Consider the following 18,928-nt stretch of genomic DNA (forward strand, 5'->3'; position numbering starts at 1 on the left):
TGGGGCTGGGAGTTAAGCAGGCCTTTTCCAGAGGACAGTAATTACAAACACCATAACTTTTACTATTATGATTGAATGGGTATGAACATGGGTGGAGGCTTACCCAACTGTAAAGGACTTATGAACTTTATTATACATAAATTATGTCCTGTGCTATAAACACTAATTCTAGGGGGGCCCCAGTCCCCTAACACAGGCACAGGACACAGAATTTGAAATACTTACAGGATTCTCCAGTAGTAGGTGTGACAATACAGGAGCTGGGGTTCTGTGGTTTTATTTGGGAGTGATTTTTTCCATTTTACTTATATGTATAGTGTATAATCTAGCAAAGGGAGAGTCTGGTAACTGAGTTATTTTTTCATCCATCAGGAAAATGTTTCCTTCATCAGTGCCTCCCAAGCCCTTTGATACCCAGAAAGGACTGGGCACAGATGTGCCTGGGTTTCTCCATCAGACACCCCTGCAGGGTGTGATGAATTTGTGGACATACACAGTGGCCATCAAGCACACACCCATGATGGTGAATACAGGGAGTGTCAAAACCACCTCTGGGCACGCTTTCCTGGATCCAAACCCATAGAAATCATTTTTCTGAAATCAAGCCCTGTTATCTTGTTTAAAAAGCATGTCCTTCACAGGCTTTCTCTACTCTGAACAGTAGTCTGGGGGCCGGGGGGGGGCGGTGTGCTTCTCAAGAAAGACCTTCAAATGCCCCCACTGTCTGCCTTTACTAGCTTCCTTAGAAAACACCCCCTCCTGCGGCCTTCAGAGTCTGTGGGAACTCCTTCAGCCTTCGTGATTCCGGCCAGCTTTGGGCGTGGCGCGGCTTCATTTATTGACCAATAAAGCCACAAAGACTGGACCTCCCGCACCACCGAGGTGTGACTGGGGAGCACTAAAGGGTAGAGACTGGGAGCACGGGCCCCTGCTGTGCTCCTTCACCATCTTGCAAACACCCTTGGGGCAGCAGATGTAGCTCAGTTGGTAGACTGCTTGTCTCGCATTCATGAAGCCCTGGATAAACCACCACAGAAAGGCGACATGGTGGCACCCACATTAGCCCAGTCTGCGGGAGGGGACGGTCAGAAATTCAAGTCACCCTGACATGCTGCATAGGAAATTTTGAGGCCACTGTGGGAAACAAGAGACCCTGTCTTTAAAATGAAACAAAACACCTGAGAAATCCAGCTTGAGCCTCCTGTTACAGGGCTGTTGCTTTCTGTTTGGGTTTTTCTTGTTTGCTGACTCTCCTCCCCAGGCAATGGGAATCTTTAGGGGAGTGGGCCATAGCCACCTTGTAGAACTTCCGGTCTCTTGGGAGGAGGAGTCTAGACCTGCTTCAGCAGAGACACAGCTGCAGTGGGAAGGGCACTCCGTTGTGAATGTGGCACCTTATTGGCATGTGACCCTCCTCCCATCTCCGAGGAGGCAGGGGAGAAGGAAGGGCCATATGCTTAGCTAGGTTGGACAAGTCTCAGCTGGGAACCAAACTATTTATCCAGATGTTGTCCGGGGAAAAAAGACAGGAACAAAGAGCCTACCACCCCAGTAGCAGCACACGGAAGTCAATAAAATGAGGGGAAGATAACTGTCACCTGTAGCTGTGCCCGAGGCCCCTAGAGGTCTACTGACAAACGGCTGCTTGCTCCCATTTCTGGGGCTTACATTTCACCCATCTGTCCCCATGCCTCTTCACGGAGGACAGACCAGAGGGGTGTGAGGTGCCAACCTGTAGCCCCAACGCAGCCACAGATGCTGGCCTGTGCTGCAGAGAACTCTACAGACACGATCCAGTTGGATGATAGGGTACGTCAAACAGTAAAGCTGAAGAGCGTGATACACAGGCACTCACAAATTCCTCACTTGATGCCAAGTCTGGAGCTCAACGTGTGCATAATGGCTCCTTCTTACCCTGCAGCCTTCTGCTTCTTAGTGTATTTAAATGCCTAGGGGAAAGTCATGTATCAGTAAACCTCTGGAAGTTTTTTAAAGGTTTATTATACAGTGTTCTGCCTGCATGTATGCCTGCAGGCCAGAAGAGGGCAGCAGATCTCATTACAGGTGGTTGCGAGCCACCATATATATGGTTGGTGGAATTAAACTCACGACCTTTGGAAGAGCAGCCAGTGCTCTTAGTCTCTGAGCCATCTCTCCAGCCCCTGAAAAAATTATGAGCTACACAGAGAAACCCTGTCTCGAAAAACAAAACAATAAAAAAGGAAAATATTATTTTGTGTGTGCACGATGCGCGTGTATGCGTGCAGGCACAACATGCATGGACATCAGAGGACAATTTTGTGGAGCTGGTTCTGTCCTTCCATCTTTATGTGGTTTCCACAGATGAAGCTCAGCTGTCAGCTTTACAAGGCAAGTGCCTCGCCAGCCCCAGCAAATAATTTTTATGTGTGTCTGCATTGCCAGTGGAGGCCAGAAGAGGACGTCAGATTTCCTGGGACTGGAATTTCCTATGGCTGTGAGCCGCCATGTGGATACTGGAACCTGAACTCAGCCTTTCTCCAACTACCCTCTGCCCCAAAGCAAACATTTAAGGTTATATTTTAAGGAAAAAGGACACTTAAGAAAGCCAGGTGTGACTGGTCAGGTCCGACCCTCAGCCCAGATTACACTAGCCAGTGTTTATTGAGCACATAAATATGCACCAGGTGAGGCTTTAATCAACTGGTCCCGGCCCCACCGTAACACCACGGGCGCACACAGCTTTGCCCCAGGAAGACAATCAGACGTAACGCGTGCTAGCTTACACAGCGGGGCCAACTGCAGAGCCCGTGCTATATAGAATTACATCCTCTTAGTCACTCGGTTCCTCTAGTTAATTTGGGAGCATTTCCTGCCACTGATGTGAGTCAAGCAGCAGCTAAAGTGCCACACAGATGACTATTTAAATTAAGACACTTGCCCTGGGCTAGGACCAGGGTTGTGAAATGGCTTTACAGGAATTACCACTTTCAGTCCCCATTTTAGGGATGAGGAAGCCGGACTATCGAGGTGTTCAGGGATTTGCCCACAGCCACTCAGCTGGCAGGCGTCTGCGCTGGGATTTTTAATCCTGCCCAGACCTCAGCCACACCCCTCACCCTCTCCACGCTCCACGGCCTCACACGAAGGTCGCACGCGAAGGTGCAGGTGGCGCCTGGCTTCTCGCCCCGCTTGGCCGGCGCTGGACGGAGAGGTGCTCCAGCCAAGTCACCTGCAGCGTTCCGGGACACCGGCGGGTCTGTGCGGGGATCTGCGCCCCTGCGGGTCGCGCCCCACGCCGAGCCGGGCACGAGGGAGGGCGGCTCCGGACAGTGGCCTTTCCTCCCGGGGGAACCTGCCGAGGGCGGCCCCGCGCTCCTTCCTGTCCCACCCACCGCGGCCCGGGCTCGGCGGCCGCTCGGCGCGGGGTCCCGGGTGCGGCCTAGGCGAGCGAATCTCGGCCGCTCCCACCACGGCGAGTTCAAAAGGACGCGCGGCTCCCGGCCCTGCCCCGTCGCCGGTCGGACTGGAAAGGTGAGCGTACGGCGGGGGAGCCTGGGAGCCCGGGATAGCACTCGGCGGCTGGAACCGGACCCGGGGCGGGAAGCGCGCGGCTGCGGGGACCATCGACGGCCGCAAGGGCGCGGGCACGGGACGCGCGGGGTCCCCAGAGAGCGGGTGGACTCAGTGTCCGGCTCCGCGGGGCTCCAGGTAATGCAGGTGGCCGTGGTGCCCGGATCTGTTGGGCGGAACCCGGTCTGCTGCTCAATTGCCAACCCTTGCCTGACTTTCCCAGGCCTGGTAAAAAGGGCGACCTGGGGAAAGAGTCACCAACGTGACACGTCCCAGATAAACCCGGGCGGGGATCTGCTCTTGGGGAGGGATTTGCTTATGAAAATTGATTAGATCCTCAGGGAGAACCAAAATGAAGAATGGAGACACGTCCAGGGGGAAGGGATTCAGGAAAATCTGGCGCCGAAAGCTCTGCTGGGATCTCCAGGCCATGCAACCTCAGGACCCCATCTACCGCGTTCTTTTCCGTTCTTTCCACAGAACTGGCCCTGCTAGATATTCTGCCCTCAGCAGCGATGAGCAGCCTACCGGCTACACCTTCTCCTGGAGGTAAGTGATTGAATAAATGGAATACAGAAACTGTATAACAATCCACACCCACCCCACCCCTGAACCAGTCCGGAAAGCCCCAGTGTAGACTGGAAGACCCTCCTCCCTCCCTCCTTCGCCGGCCTCACACAGGAAAAGGCCTCCTGAGGAAGCGGGATTCAACTATAGTGTGCCCATTAGTGCCTCTGGACCTAGCCAGCTCCGGGTTCTGATAGTAACCTGGGCTCGTTGTGTTCTTTTAAGCCCAAAGGAACCAATTTTACATTCACCCCTGTGGTTGAAGGTGGGAAAGAGTCTTCTAAAGATGACTGGGAGGGCTTGGATGTAGCTCCAATGGTAGAGTGCTTGCCAAGCGCGGGTTTGATCCCCTGTGTGGAATGAATCCTGCGGGGTGGAACCCACTGTGATGGCCTCTGCCTGTGGTCCCTTCTCCCTGCAACTTGGGAGGTAGAGGCAGGTACCAGAAATTCAAGTTATCATCAGCTACATAGTGAGTTCAAGCCCAGCCTGGGCTACATAAGACCTTGTCAGAAAGGGGAGGTGGGTGTTGCACGGAGCTGGGTGGTGGTGGCCTGCAACCCTGGAAAGAGACCCTACCTTATAATTCACTCCTTGCTCCCTAGAGGTGCTGGGCAGCGCTCCTGGGTGATGAATTAATTCTTATGATTGTTTTCACCTTGTGCTAGCCAGGTGGAGGGACAAACCTTGATCTATATCCCTTTGTCTTCTTATGTATAGTCTCATTTTTCAGGAGAACAAAGGCTCACTTCTAGTGACTTTGCTTTTGTTGATCTGAAGACAGGGAGGACCCCAGGGAAGGCAAATCTAGGGCAGTTCCTCCTGGGATTCGTAAATCTGAGTCACCTGATTCCCATTTATTTGGTGCGAAGAGGTGAGCAAAGAGATGGACAGACAGACAGACCGACAGACAGAACTCACGGCTAGCTTGTGGGCCAAGGCTGAGTGGGAGGAGCTAAGCACTGGAGTCTCTGGATGAGGGCTTCGGTATTTGCTCTGTGTCTGTTATTCCACTGAGGCTGTGAGTGGGAGGAGCTAAGCACTGGAGTCTCTGGATGAGGGCTTTGGTATTTGCTGTGTGTCTGTTATTCCACTTAGTGCAGTGCCTTCAGGGTCAGCCATGTTGTAGCATGTGTCAGAATCTCCTCTGCTTTACGTCTTAAGTGATATCCTATTGTGTGTGTGCGTTCTGATTAGCCACACAAAAGTGACTATCTGGTTGCTGTTCGCTTTCCATCCTGTCGGATATGCATCCAGGTGTGGGGTTGTTAAATAGCAATTATATGTTGTTTTAAAAGAACCACCATACAAGTTTTCATAGTAGCTGTGTTATTTATATCCCCACAAGCAGTGCACGAAGGTTCTGGTTTCCCCATATCTTCTCCAACACTTATTATTTGGGGTGAGTCTGATGCCAGCTGTCTCTGTGTGTGATGCGGTATCTCATTGTGACTCGGATTATTCCTCTAATGACTGTGATGTCCAAGCACGTTTACATGGTCTTGGTGACCTGGGTGTCTCCGGAGAAGTGTCTCTTCAAGACTGTGCCCATTTTTCAAGTATTTTTATTCATGTTGTGCACATGTGTGCTCATGTGCTCACACATGCCGTAACATACATGTGGAGGTCAGAGGACAACCTTCCGCCATGTGGGTTTCAGGGACTCCAGTTGTCAGGCTTAGCAGCAAGTGTCCCCTCTGCTGAGCCATCTCGCTGGCTCCTGGCCCATTTTTAGAATTGAGTTGTGTGTTTATGTTCTTGGTACAAGCGGTGTGAGCGGGGTAGAATTTCAGGATGTACAGTTTCCTGCTCACCAGGTGTAGCAATCCTGCATCTGAGGAGTGGAGAGAAGACTAGAGATCAGCAGGATTCCCTGCAGGGTCCAGCTCCTGGGTACCCCACCTTCACATCCCTCCTCCTCAGTCAGGAGTCCCTAAGGAATCCTTCAGGAATGCTGGGCCACTCTGCACCACACCGTGAGACTCCCTCTGTCCCGGTGGGCTCTTTCCTCTGTCTAAAAAGTTTAAAAGTTTCCTCTGTCTAAAAGTTTAAAATGTGTGTTTTTCAACCTTTCCAGGTTAAGACTATGGTAGCATTAATATGATGTTTGCCTTTAATCCCAACACTCAGGAGACAGAGGCAGGAGATTCTCTGTGAGTTCAAGTCCAGCCTGGTCTACGGACAGTTCCAGGACAGCTAGGACTGTTATGCAGAGAAACCCTGTCTCAATACCCCCCAAATATAATGATGTTTATAATGAGTTCTTATGGATGAAAATACTGTAATGAATAATTAATTGGCTGATACGGCAATCTTAATACTATTTAAAAGCTCATTTTCTTGATTTTGAAGGAAAAGTCATTAAAATGCAATCATTAAAAGATATTTCCATAAGCACGAGGCCACTGTGGACCAAGGTGCTGGACCACATGTCAGCCTGCTCTGTTACAGTAGGACAGTCAGTCAGGAGCTCAGCCTTGGGAACTCCGCCCAAACCTTACTACCCAGTGGTCCCCACCATATATGAGACACTTAGAATTTTTCACTGAACTTAGTTCTCAACACACCAAACAAGTTTTATTCTTATTTTATCAAAGCAAAAATTGAGTTTGAGGAAGTTAAGAAATTTTCAGTGATTTCCCAGTTTAAAAGAAAGAAAAAAGAACATTTCTCATGGTGCAGCTGATGAAGGCTGTGCCAGGCTGGATCTACCCCCACGGTGTGTCCTTTCCATCCGGGTCTCCCTCACCCAGTCGCCGGCCATCGGGGCACAGGAGAGGCAGGAGAGAGGGACAGAATTGCAGAGTGGGTTCCCATGGGAAGGAGAACTGTGGGCGTGGCCCCTGTCTGGGCAGGCCTACAGCAAATAAGCAGGTTGGCGACTTCGGGTGGCAGCAGATCTGAAAGCTCCTGATAAGACAGAGACACGAAGAAATCAGTGGGTATCTGGGTCAACAAAAGAAAGGTGTGGGAGCGGATCTGGGCGGAGCCTCAAGCTCGCTGCCGCGGCCCTCGGCCCGCACCTGCCTACTCTGAAGAGAGACAGAGAGTAGCAGATTTCTTTCTTTGGAAAAACTGACAGGAACTGGGGGATCCAAGTTGGAGCCTACGTGTGCAAAACCACTCTAGCACCGGGACACCCACAGCCCGGCTGCCTTCTTTAGGTGCCAGGCTTTCTGGATTAGATTACTTTGTTGTTGTCTGTTTTCACCGTAAAAGTCGTAACTAGCCAGTTGTGATGGCGCATGCGTGTAACACCAGCACTCAGAGGAGGCTGTGGACCTGCCCTGGTTTGCAATATCGATTCAAAAGCAACTAAGGTCAGCAGGGCACCTAAGGTCAAACCACCGTGGATAACCCTCAAGTGGACCTCTGAATCTCCTTCAGCGCTTGCTTCCCATCCTCACTCGTAAGACAGTCTTGAGCAAATCAAAGTTCTAGAAAGGAATCTCCACCATCCCCCGTTTCCTGCTGAGATGTCCCCTCCACCATCTCCCGTTTCCTGCTGAGATGTCCCCCCCACCATCTCCCGTTTCCTGCTGAGATGTCCCCCTCCACCATCTCCCTGTTTGCTGTACCATGTCCGGGTTCTCTGCTTTCTGTGACAGGGGATTAGCTGTGTGCAGCCAGTCCCCTGTCGCTGCATAGATCCCATCTCTTCGAGGACATGGCTCTAGATGCCCCCACCGTGAACTGTTTGCTCTGTGAGTCATTCCTGGCAACTCCCTCGGGCTCCGGTGGCTGCTCCACTCCTGTATTCACCTGTACAGAAGAACTCTGTAGGGTTTGCATCGAGCTAGGCCTTTAAACCCAGCACTGGGAGACAGAGGCAGGCAGATCTCTGAGTCTGCACCAGCCAGGGCTATATAGCTAAATGCTGTCAAAAAGAAAAAAAGTGTTTAGTTATGGGACGAGAGTGGGGATGGTTCTGTCACAGTGCCTGAGTACCCAAGTTCAGATCCCCAGCACCGACAGAAAAAGCCAGATACATCGAGGAAAGCAGGCCTATCATTCTGGTGCTGGGAGGTGGAGATGGGATCCCTGGGGCTTGAGAGCCAGTCTAGCTGACACTGTAAGATCAGAAACAATAAGATGAAGACATTGGCCTTTGGCAGCACACACACATTCTATATTCTGCCTCCAGTTCCTCCTTCCATTTTTCTTGAACCTGCCCTAAACCACAGCTTTGCATTCAACCAAAACTTGTCTGGTGAAGGTCATTTGTGGGTTCTGTGGTAAATGTGCTGATGTCCAGGCTTTACTTGACTTGGCTACTGTGTGCACCGACCTGCCTACCTACCGTGTGTGTCCTGACCTGCCTACCTACCGTGTGTGCACCGACCTGCCTACCTACCTACAGTGTGTGCACCGACCTGCCTACCTACCTACCGTGTGTGCACTGACCTGCCTACCTACCGTGTGTGCACTGACCCGCCTACCTACCGTGTGTGCACTGACCCGCCTACCTACCGTGTGTGCACTGACCTGCCTACCTACCGTGTGTGCACTGACCCACCTACCTACCGCGTGACTGATCTCCCCCAGCCTCCTATTTAGAATATGCTTATTACTTTAATCTTTTTTAAATTTATTTTTTATTTTATGTACATTGGTATTTTGCCTGCACGCATGTTTGTGTGAGGGTATCTGATTTCCCCTGGAACAGGAGTCACAGACAGTTGTGAGGTCCCTTGTGGTGCTGTGCTGGGAATTGAACCTAAGTCCTCTGGAAGAGCAGCCAGTGCTCTTAACCACGGAGCCATCTCTCCAGCCTGACTTTAAAATTCCCTGTATGTATTTCTCACGATGCTGGGCTGAAACCGAGGGCCACGCGCTGAAAGGCTAGTCCTCTACACTGAGTCGCATCCCCGACCCACGTTGTTTAATTTATTTATTTAATTTGGGGGGGGGGCAAGACAGGGTTTCTCTGTAGCTTTGGAGCCTGTCCTGGAACTAGCTACAAGGCCAGGGTGGCCTCGAACTCACAGAGATCTGCCTGCTTCTGCCTCCCAAGTGCTGGGAATAAAGGCGTGTGCCTCTGCCACCCAGCTCCCATTTGTTAATCTCTAGTTCAGTTTTATTCTTTACATCTTGGATATCTGATAAGCAGTCATGCCCCATCCCCACTCCCTTCATCAGAGAGCTTCCCCATCCCAGGTAACAAGTGTGACTCCACCCCATCTCCGGTCCTATGGGATTTTGCTTTCCAGCAGACCTGGCCACTCTCTGCCAGACCCAGTCAGGGCTTTCGGGTGCTAGAGAGAGGCTCCCCATTTGGGTTTGTCACCTGCGTCAGGTCTGCCTTCACCTTCACTATCAGCCTGTTAGCAGAGCCACAGTCAAAGCGATCCCTTAAAATCAATCTGTTGGAATCACTGTTGCCACATAACAGAACCCAAAATTCTGTTTAAAATAGCAGCAGCCGCTTGGGGTTTGAAAGAGCTGGACCCAGCACCTGCCTCTTTCACCTGGCATGTGCACGAGCCCAGGTTCAGTTGCCAGCCATCCCTACAGAACATCAAAGCAGGTTATAATTTCTCACAGCTCTGCTGATGGGATCTGCATTCATGCATGGGCTGCAGTGGACCGGAAAGTCCACAGTGCCCTCCCCAGGCCTGAGAGCCTGAGAGTTGCTGCTGGCTCACTGTCGCTCTCTCTCTCTCTCTCTCTCTCTCTCTCTCTCTCTCTCTCTCTCTCTCTCTCTCTCTCTCTCACACACACACACACACACACACATGCACGCGGCGCATTCTCATCCTCCAGTGCACTAGATTGAGCTTCTTCAAAAGTGTGATATTTGGATTTCCAGGGTCCTCTACCCCGTATATTGCATCATAGTCTGAATTTTTTTAAATGGAGATTTTTTTCAGTTTTGTGTTATGCATATGAATATTTTGCCTGCATTTTATGTGTGTGCCACATGCATGCAGTGCCTGCACAGTCCACTAGAGAACATCAGCTGTTCTAGGAACTGGAGTTCCAGAAAGTTCCATGTGGGTGCTGGGACTCAAACCTGGGTTCTAGGGAAGAACAGTCAGTGCTATAACAGCTGATCCATCTCCAGGCCCATCGTCTGCATTTTAACAAGATCTGTAGGAGAGTAACATCTAGCAAGATGGCTCTGTAATGAGCCTGTAACAGCTTGGAAGCTCACAGACGGCTGCGGGCCCTATTGCAGCCCGCAGGCGCATGCGCTGTCATTGCATGGCTTTTCCTCTCTTTCCCTGCTGCTCCCCTCCAAGGTGCCTCCCCATGGCCCCTTTAACAGGCTGCACGCACTCCAGCCCAGGTGCCCAGCGGTCATTATAGACAGCCTAACCTTGACTTTGCATTTCTGCTGCTTGCAGGCCGCCTCCATCACCATCTTCCAGGTTTTATTCAGGGAACCTCTCAGGAAAATTTCACGACTCTCTTATTTAAATTTGTAGCTCTTTCCCACATTGCACCGTCTTGCCCTCTTTCTGCTTGTTTTCCACATATTCGAACCGGCAACCACCATGGAATTACTTTTACTTCCTTCTGTATTTTCTGTCTCCCCAATCCCATTGGCTCACCTGTTCTTTACAGAGCCTCCCTCTGTGGTCCTCCCTCTGCGGCCCTCCCTTGTGCTCTATACATATATGGGGGAGGGGCGTCTCGACACCACCTGTGCAGGCTATGGCTGGCAGGAGAATCACACGTGTTAAACCAGCCCAGGCTACACACCTTGTCTTTGAGGGAAGGGGACTAGAGAGCTGGATCAGTGGTTAAGAGCCCTGGCTCCCTTCTAAAGGACCTGGGTTCAATTCTCAGAACTCACATGGAGGTTCACAACCTGTAACTCCAGCCTTGGAAGACCCAGCACTCTCTTCAGGCCTCCATGGGTCCCAGGCATGCACACAGACATATAGGCAGTGCGCCTATGCACACACAGATGCATACATTTCACAAAGAGAAGAGTTGTTTTCGTTGTTGTTGTTGCTTTGTTTTTTGTTTGTTTGGTTTTTCAAGACAGGGTTTCTCTGTAGCTTTGGAACCTGTCCTGGAACTAGCTCTGTAGACCAGGCTGGCCTCTAACTCACAGAGATCCGCCTGCCTCTGCCTCCCAAGTGCTGGGATTAAAGGCGTGTGCCACCGCTGCCTGGCCCTCCTTCAGTTTTTAAGGCAGAATAATACCCTATGTCTACATTAGCTGCATTTTGTTCATCCAGTTCCTGATGGACACTGGGGTTGCTTCACCCATGGATTCGAAAGCAGTGCTGCTGTGAGCGTCCGGTGACACCGTTCACTGACTCAGAATCGAGACTGTACCTGCAGCTCGTTTTCAGTTTAGAAGCCCTGTGAAGTGGGGATTTGGAGGTGGGTTTTGTTGTTGTTGTTTGATTTGTCTTTGGTTTTTAAAACAGGGTTTTGCTATATAGCCCAGGCTGGTTTTGAACTCTCAATCTTCCTGCCTCAGTTTTCAGAGTAGTACTCTTCAATGGATTTTATTCTCTCTCTCTCTCTCTCTCTCTCTCTCTCTCTCTCTCTCTCTCTCTCTCTTTTTCTGAGACAGGGTCTCACTATGTAGCTCTGTTGCCTCCTGAGGTCTGGGATTAAGGACATTAACCACTACTCCTGGCTATTGAATTAACATTTTTAGGTATTGAGACAGACTCTCTTTGTGGACCCCCAGCTGACCTTGAGTTCATGGCAATCCTCCTGCCTCAGCCTGGATTATAAGTGTGCTTCACCATTCCTGGCTTAAGTTTTTAATTTCTGTGTCTGTCAACCTGGACTCTGAACGTAAGGAGGCTGTGACAGCTTTCTTGTAAGGTGCCCGTCCTGACTCATAGTGCTTGTTGTCTCCAGTCCAGCACCCCCAAAGCAGGCCTTAATAAATTGACCCCTCAAGCCTAGCCGGATTGCAGCCGTCTGTCTGCACAGGCGCCTCTCAGAATCCCTGCACGGGGACAAAGATCAGCTACAAGTTCTGTAAGAGCCGCCTCATCCTTTTGTGTTTGTGCTTCCTGGGCCATTTCCCTTCTCTTCTTCCTGACTTGGAGACAAGGCCTCATTATGTAGCCCACACTGGCCTCAGAGTGTCTCACAGTCCTCCCGGTGGCTGGAATTACTGTCCTACCACGCCCAGCTCAGCTTCTCTTTTCTTGAGCTCACTTCCTCAGGTCCCGTGACTCTTGCCACTCTCCCTCTGGAGAAGGAGACTGAGATCCTGCTTCCTCTCTACCCTGAGACCTTCAAGGCCACTCCTCAAGCCTTACACCCCTCCCTTGCCTATTCCAAATATAACACTTTAGAGACAGCCCTTGTCATTTGCCTGCCACCTGAGCTGCCTGGAGCTTCCTGCTGCTGTTCTGGGAGTCTCTGGCAGCTTCTAACCTGGCATTGCTGCTCGAGAGCTTGATGTGCATGTTTTGTTTTGTTTTGTCTTTTTGTATATGACTCACAGTTTGAAATCATACTGGAATGAGATTACAGGGACACGCGAGTGTGGAGACCGTGAACTCTGTGGACCTTTAGCGTAGACTCCAGACAAGGACAGTAGCTACCTCTCTAAACGTCCTGGCCAGGCTTCACAGCTTGACCCTGGTTTTACAGCTTTCACTTTTCTGTTTTGTTTGAGACCAGGTCTGTTATTTAGCCTTGGCTATGTAGATCAGGCTAGCCTTACTCATAGGGATCCTCCTGCCTCTACCTCTGAAAGGCCTGTGCATTACCTTGCTCTACTGTTTTACTTCTAGTAGAGACCATTTTCATTAAAAAAAAAAAAAAATCTGGGCTGGAGAGATGGTTCAGAGGTTAAGAGCACTGGCTGCTCTTCCAGAGGTCCTGAGTTCAATTCCCAACACCCTTGTGGTGGCTCACAACCATCTGTAATGAGATCTGCTGCCCTCTTCTGGCCTGCAGGCATACATGCAGACAGAATACTGCATACATAATAAATAAATCTTTAAAAAAAGAAAAATCTATCAGTCATGGTGGCACACACCTCTTAATTCAAAATGCCAGGAGGAACTCTTGAATTCAAGGCCCACAGCAACTACATAGTGAGACCCTGTCTCTAAACATTTTAACATAAAAAGTAAATTTAAAAAGCTCATGTACTTAATTGGTAGAGGCCAACAAAGCCCTGCATTTTCCCCTAGCACTGTGTAAAAACAAGCTTGGGTGATGCCTGCCATCATGGGACACAGGCAGAGGTTGGAGAGTAAGAAGCTCAAGGTCATTCTTGGCTAAAGAACTCAAAGTCTTTACAGGGTCCCATGGTTTGAACTCAGGTCACCAGGTTTATACAGCAAGTGCCTTTTCTTGCTGAGCCATCTTGCTGGATGTCATATTTTAAGATCGTTATTAATGTGATTTTTTTATGTGTGTGTGCGTGCACACTTCCATGTGTGTGCACTTATGAGTGTCCATAGAGACTAGAATAATGCATTGGATCCCCTGGAGCTGGAGTTGCACGAGCACATGCATGCACGCATGCACACATGCGTACACACACATGTGCATGCACATGCACTACAGCTGAGTTACATGCCAACTCTTTAGGTGTTCTCCCGCTTTATTCACATAATAGCCTTGCAATGTTGATTTAATGATTCACAGAATAATAGGCTGAGTGAGCCATCAGGATGACCTGAGTCCGGTCTCCTGGACCCTGTGGAAGGAGAGAGCCAGCTCCCTCGAGTTGTCTTCTGGCCTCTCATACATTAGGCGGTTCTCTGTGAGTTCGAGGACAGCCAGGGCTTTGCAGAGACCCCGTCTCTCCCCACCTGGCCCCCCACCTTGGGCTGACCATGGACTGGAAGCTCTCTCGGCAGCTCACCTCCTGCTGCTTTTCAGTTATGGGATCACAGGGAATTGGAGGCTCTTCTTGGCCTCTTAAAAAAGACCCTCAACGCCCTTGACCTGTTCTTGCCTCAGCTCAGCAGCTGAGATCCCTTTGCCCGTGCTCAGTGGTGCCACAGCCGGCCCTAAGACCTGGGCTCTGCTGACAGTAGTCACATCAATTCCCAGTCCTGGTGCCATCAAGCATTGCTTCCTTGAAGTCGCCCCCAGCAGGACCACCACCAGATCAGTCCCTGCTGGTGCTCCTGTTTGGACTTTCTGCAGTTCAGAGCAATGATAGGACCTGAGGGTGTGAGCACTGTGGAGCTGGTCCTGCTCTGCTCTGTTCCCAGTGTGCCTAGCGCAGTTCCTGGCGAAGCAGGTGGGCCACAGAGCTGCTAGTTTTGCTTGTGCCCCTCCCTCCCTCCCTCCCTCCCTCCCTCCCTCCCTCCCTCCCTATTCCTCCCTCCCTCTCTCACTCTTTCTCTCCTTTCCTCTCTCTCTCCCTCTCCCCTGTCCCTCTCTCCCCCTACCCCACACCCTCCCTCCTCTGCTTCTCATCTCTGTTCTTTTATTTCAGTTTTTTTGAGATAGGGTCTCACAGTCTGTATCCAGACTGGCTTAGAACTCACTGTGAGCCCCATGTCTCAGGCTCTTGAGGGTTGTGATTATAGGTTTGAACACTAGGCCAGACTTAATAAATTATTTATTGAAGAAAATGATGACTCCAGAGTTGACCAGCGTGTCCTCCCTTGACACCTCTATCCTGCAGTGACCTTTACCAAGTTACTTCTTCAACAGTTACATCAAATGCTAATTAGGAAAAGACTGTGTGCTTATCACCTTGAATCCCAGCACTGGGGAAGCAGAGACAGGCAGATCTTTGTGAGTTCAAGGCCAGCTTGGACTATGGAGCAAATCCAGGCCAGTGGGGCTACCTAGAGAGACCTTAAAAAAGACTTGCCTACAAGTTTCCAGACCACAGTTTAATAATGTCCTGACTCTGAGTAATGACTTGGGCTTTGGAGCTTAAGGGACAGACAGACAGATACAGGGTGGGGAAAGTCCTGTTCCAAGCCTGTTAAAGTGCAGGGCCTATCCTAGAAGTGAAAGGTAGAGCAGGCTTGCTTTTGGACCACTAACCAGCTCCCAAATACAGACACGGAGACCTAATATTGTTATGAATGCTTGGCCTTCTCTTATGCTTGTCCCACTACTCTGACAGGTTACTTTAGCCCGTTTCTCTTCATCTGTGTTTTGCCGTGGAGCTTCAGTCTTCCTTTCATTGTGTCCTGCTGCTGGCAGCTGCCTGGCTGACCCCGGGCGTCTGCCTCTGTTCCCCTTTTTCGAGCCTCTCATTCTCGTCTCTCCATCTTAGATTTCTCCTCCTATTTATTCTCTCTACCCACCAGTCCGCCTATCCCTTTACTGCCTAACTATTGGCTGTTTAGCCTTTTATTAGACCAATCAGGTACCTTAGGCAGGCAAGGTAAAACAGCAACACATCTTTACACAGTTAAACCAATGCAGCATAAACAAATGTAACACATCTTCACATAATTAAAGTAATATTCCACAAGAAAAAGGTTTGGGGCTGGGTAAGTATATTTTATTACTGAAAACTAATGTTTATAAAAGGTATGTAGGGCCAAGGAGATGACTTGGTGGGCAGCGTGCTGTACATGCATAAACATCCAAATCCCGATCCCCAGAACCTGGTAAAAACAGATGCACAGTGTGCATTTGTTCTGTTGTAGACAGGTTCCCACTAGCCCTGGTGGGCTTGGAACTCACAAGATCCATCCACCTGCCTGTCTCCTGAATGCTGGGATTAAAGGTGAGTGCCACTCTGCCTGGCAGTAGCATGCACCTGCATTCGCAGCACTCTGCCTGGCAGTAGCATGCACCTGCATTCGCAGCACTCTGCCTGGCAGTAGCATGCATCTGCATTCTTTCTCAGCACTCCTGTACTGAGGTAAAAGATGGAGAAGAATTCTCACAAGGCCGGCTAGCCTGGTGTAGGCAGCAGAGAACAAGAGACCCTGTATCGCCCAAGGGGGAGAACAAGAATGGGTATCAGAACTTGTCCCCTGACTTCCACAAGTGCACTATGCTATGCATGTACCACAAATGTGCACACATACAGACAAGATTAAAGATGTACATGGAAAGATTAAGGATACATTTATGCTGCATGGTACAAATATATCCATATATACACACTCAACATTTGATGTGTTCCTTATACTGCCATATCCTCATGTCTCTGCATCACAGTCTATAATCTAGGTACTGTACCGTTAGCATCCGAAGTGACTGAGGCCGGATCCCTGCATCTCTGCATCACAGCCTATAAACTAGGTACTGTACCGTTAGCATCCGAAGTGACTGAGGCCGGATCCCTGCGTCTCTGCATCACAGCCTATAAACTAGGTACTGTACCGTCAGCATCCGAAGTGACTGAGGCCGGATCCCTGTGTCTCTATGTCACAGCCTATAAACTAGGTACTGAATCGTTAGCATCCGAAGTGACTGAGGCTGGATCCCTGCGTCTCTATGTCACAGTCTATAAACTAGGTACTGTACCGTTAGCATCCGAAGTGACTGATGCTGGCAGAGGTTAGGTGATGTTTTTCCCAAGGGAGTAGCTTGAAAAGGACAGATCACATTTGAAAATCAATCAGTTCAGGCTCAAACCCCGTTCAACAGATACGAGAGTTGTAGTTGTTTTGTATTTGAGACAGAACCTCCCTGTACAGGCCAGGCTACCCTGGAACAGTCAGTCTGCCTCAGCCCTGAGTGCTGGGGTTACAGACATGTCACCACACTAACAAAAACCAACCCCCTCCTATTTTTAAGTCAGTAGACCAGGCTGGCCTAAACTCTGAAATCTGCCTGCCTCTGCCTCCTGAGTACTGGCATTAAAGGCGTGTGCCACCACTCCCAATCAAGAGCCCCTTTCTTTCTCTCTCTTCTCTCTCTCTCTTTTCTTTTTTCAAGATAGGGTCTTACTATATAGCCCAGGCTGGCCTTGAACTCACAGAGATACACCTGCCTCTGCCTCCAAGTACTGGGATTAACAGTGTGCACCACTATGCCCAGCTCAAGTCCCTGTTTTTAAACATTGTATTAGATAGAGAAAAATTCATTAAAATGTTGTCTTTTGGAAATGGTTTGTTTTAATCTCTTTGTTCCAAGTTACTGTTTGAAGTTACTGTAGATACTAGTTGAACTTTTTTTAAATCTTTATTTTATGTATATGAATGTTTTGTCTGTGTGTTTGTGTACTATGTGTGCTTGCTTGGTGCCCAGAGGCTAGAAATTCAGATCCTCTCGACCTGGAGTTACAGATGATGGTGAACCACCGAGGGGTTGCTGGGAATAAAATCTAGGACCCCTGGAAGAGCAGACAGTGCTCTGAACCACTGAGCTTTTGAACAGGAAGGGAAGTGACAGAATAGCAAGGACAAAGGACTCACCATTTCCTTTTCCCCCTCCAACTTCCCAGAACTGATGACCACGCCAGTTCTTCAGGCCCATGAGACCCTGTCCCCACAAGCTGAAGAGGCCAGCACAGCACTCATTGCAGGTAACAAGGGCCTCTGGGCTCAGAGATACCCTGGAACCCAGTGTGACAGCTAAGATTTTCCTCGTACAGGAAAAGCCACATCAGGGACCAACTCCAGTACTGGGTTCCTTCTGGCATGTAGGTCTCACACATGCAGAGCTGTGGAAGATGGAGACATGACCGACAAATGATAGGTGGGGAGTGGCTGTGAACAGGCTGTGGCACATGTGGATGCTCAGCTGGAGTGTGTGGGTTGGAAGGAGGAGATGTGTGGTTTTGTTGAGTGGGTGAGGAAGAGAAACTCTCATGGGAAGCCATGTATTAAAACACCCTTCCTGTTGGCATCAGCTGTTTCCCTCCTGGTTTCTAGAATGATCATCAGGAACTGGTTTGAGAGGGAGTTAAACTGTGTGGTAGCTAAATACCAAGAGACTCTGGCTGCTGTGTCCTGGGGAAGCTGGGTTTGAGAGGACCTGACTGGCCCAGTGAAGTACTCAAACATGTCTCCCTCTCCTTTCCCAGTCGTGATCACTGTGGTGTTCCTCACCCTGCTCTCGGTGGTGACCTTGATCTTCTTTTACCTGTACAAGAACAAAGGCAGCTACATCACCTACGAGCCCGCAGAAGGCGAGCCCAGCACCATCCTCCAGATGGAGAGTGACTCAGCCAAGGGCAGAGAGAAGGAAGAGTACTTCATCTAATGATCCCCAGACTGGAGGGGTCGAGTCTTGGCTCCAGTGCTAACACACTGACTCTATAATTAGGGAATGTTTGCTCTGAAGCCAGTGAGTGGCACTGAATGAGATGGCAAATCCACTCACCTCCCAGGACAGTCTCCAATAACATCGTCACTGACTCCATGGTCCAGGGACACGGAGAAAGCTGCTTGACACCTATACAGCCAGGCCTTGGTAAGGACAGTGCTCACAACTGGCCAACAACATGGGCCGTGCCTAAGTTGGAAGTGGGAGATGTGGAAAGTGGCCCCAGGCTGGTCCACTTTGTCCCCTCCCTACTTGCCTAGTCCCAGTGCAGCTTCTTGGAGGCTAAATACCACAAGACGGATCAGGCCAGGGACAGGCCTCCCAGTGTTACTTGCTTTGATCCGAACCTTACCATTTCCCCCAGCAGCCTCAAATTTACAGTTTTTATCCAAATTAAATTTATTATGAAAGATTTTCATTTATAAAAACTAAATTTTGACTTTTTCCTTAAACTTTTTATAGTGTTTTCTCTGCTTCTTTAACTCTTCTGCGTGTGCTGTCTCTCTTTAAGAACTCTTAGGGATGTTCTGAAGTTCTTAGAACTATCTCAGGAGTGTTCCAGAGAAGCAGCAACTGTCCCATCAGAAACACATGAGAACTAAGTGGGTTTGACCTTTATCCTGACAAAAGCCACAATTTCCCAGATCCTGTTTATATACAGAGTCAGAAA

General features: G+C 49.8%; 1 protein-coding gene across 1 annotated transcript; it reads left to right on the forward strand.

Moving 5' to 3' along the window:
- Positions 1-2,975: 2,975 nt before the first annotated feature.
- On the forward strand, positions 2,976-18,669 carry Smagp (small cell adhesion glycoprotein). The gene is made up of 4 exons (XM_057792247.1): positions 2,976-3,513; positions 4,033-4,101; positions 17,435-17,515; positions 18,017-18,669. The coding sequence occupies exons 2-4, from the start codon at positions 4,068-4,070 to the stop codon at positions 18,193-18,195; spliced, it is 294 nt and encodes a 97-aa protein (XP_057648230.1). The 5' UTR covers positions 2,976-3,513; positions 4,033-4,067; the 3' UTR covers positions 18,196-18,669.
- Positions 18,670-18,928: the final 259 nt, after the last annotated feature.

Source organism: Chionomys nivalis, chromosome 17 (genome assembly GCF_950005125.1).
Source record: "Chionomys nivalis chromosome 17, mChiNiv1.1, whole genome shotgun sequence".
In the NCBI taxonomy this organism is placed as follows: Eukaryota; Metazoa; Chordata; class Mammalia; order Rodentia; family Cricetidae; genus Chionomys; species Chionomys nivalis.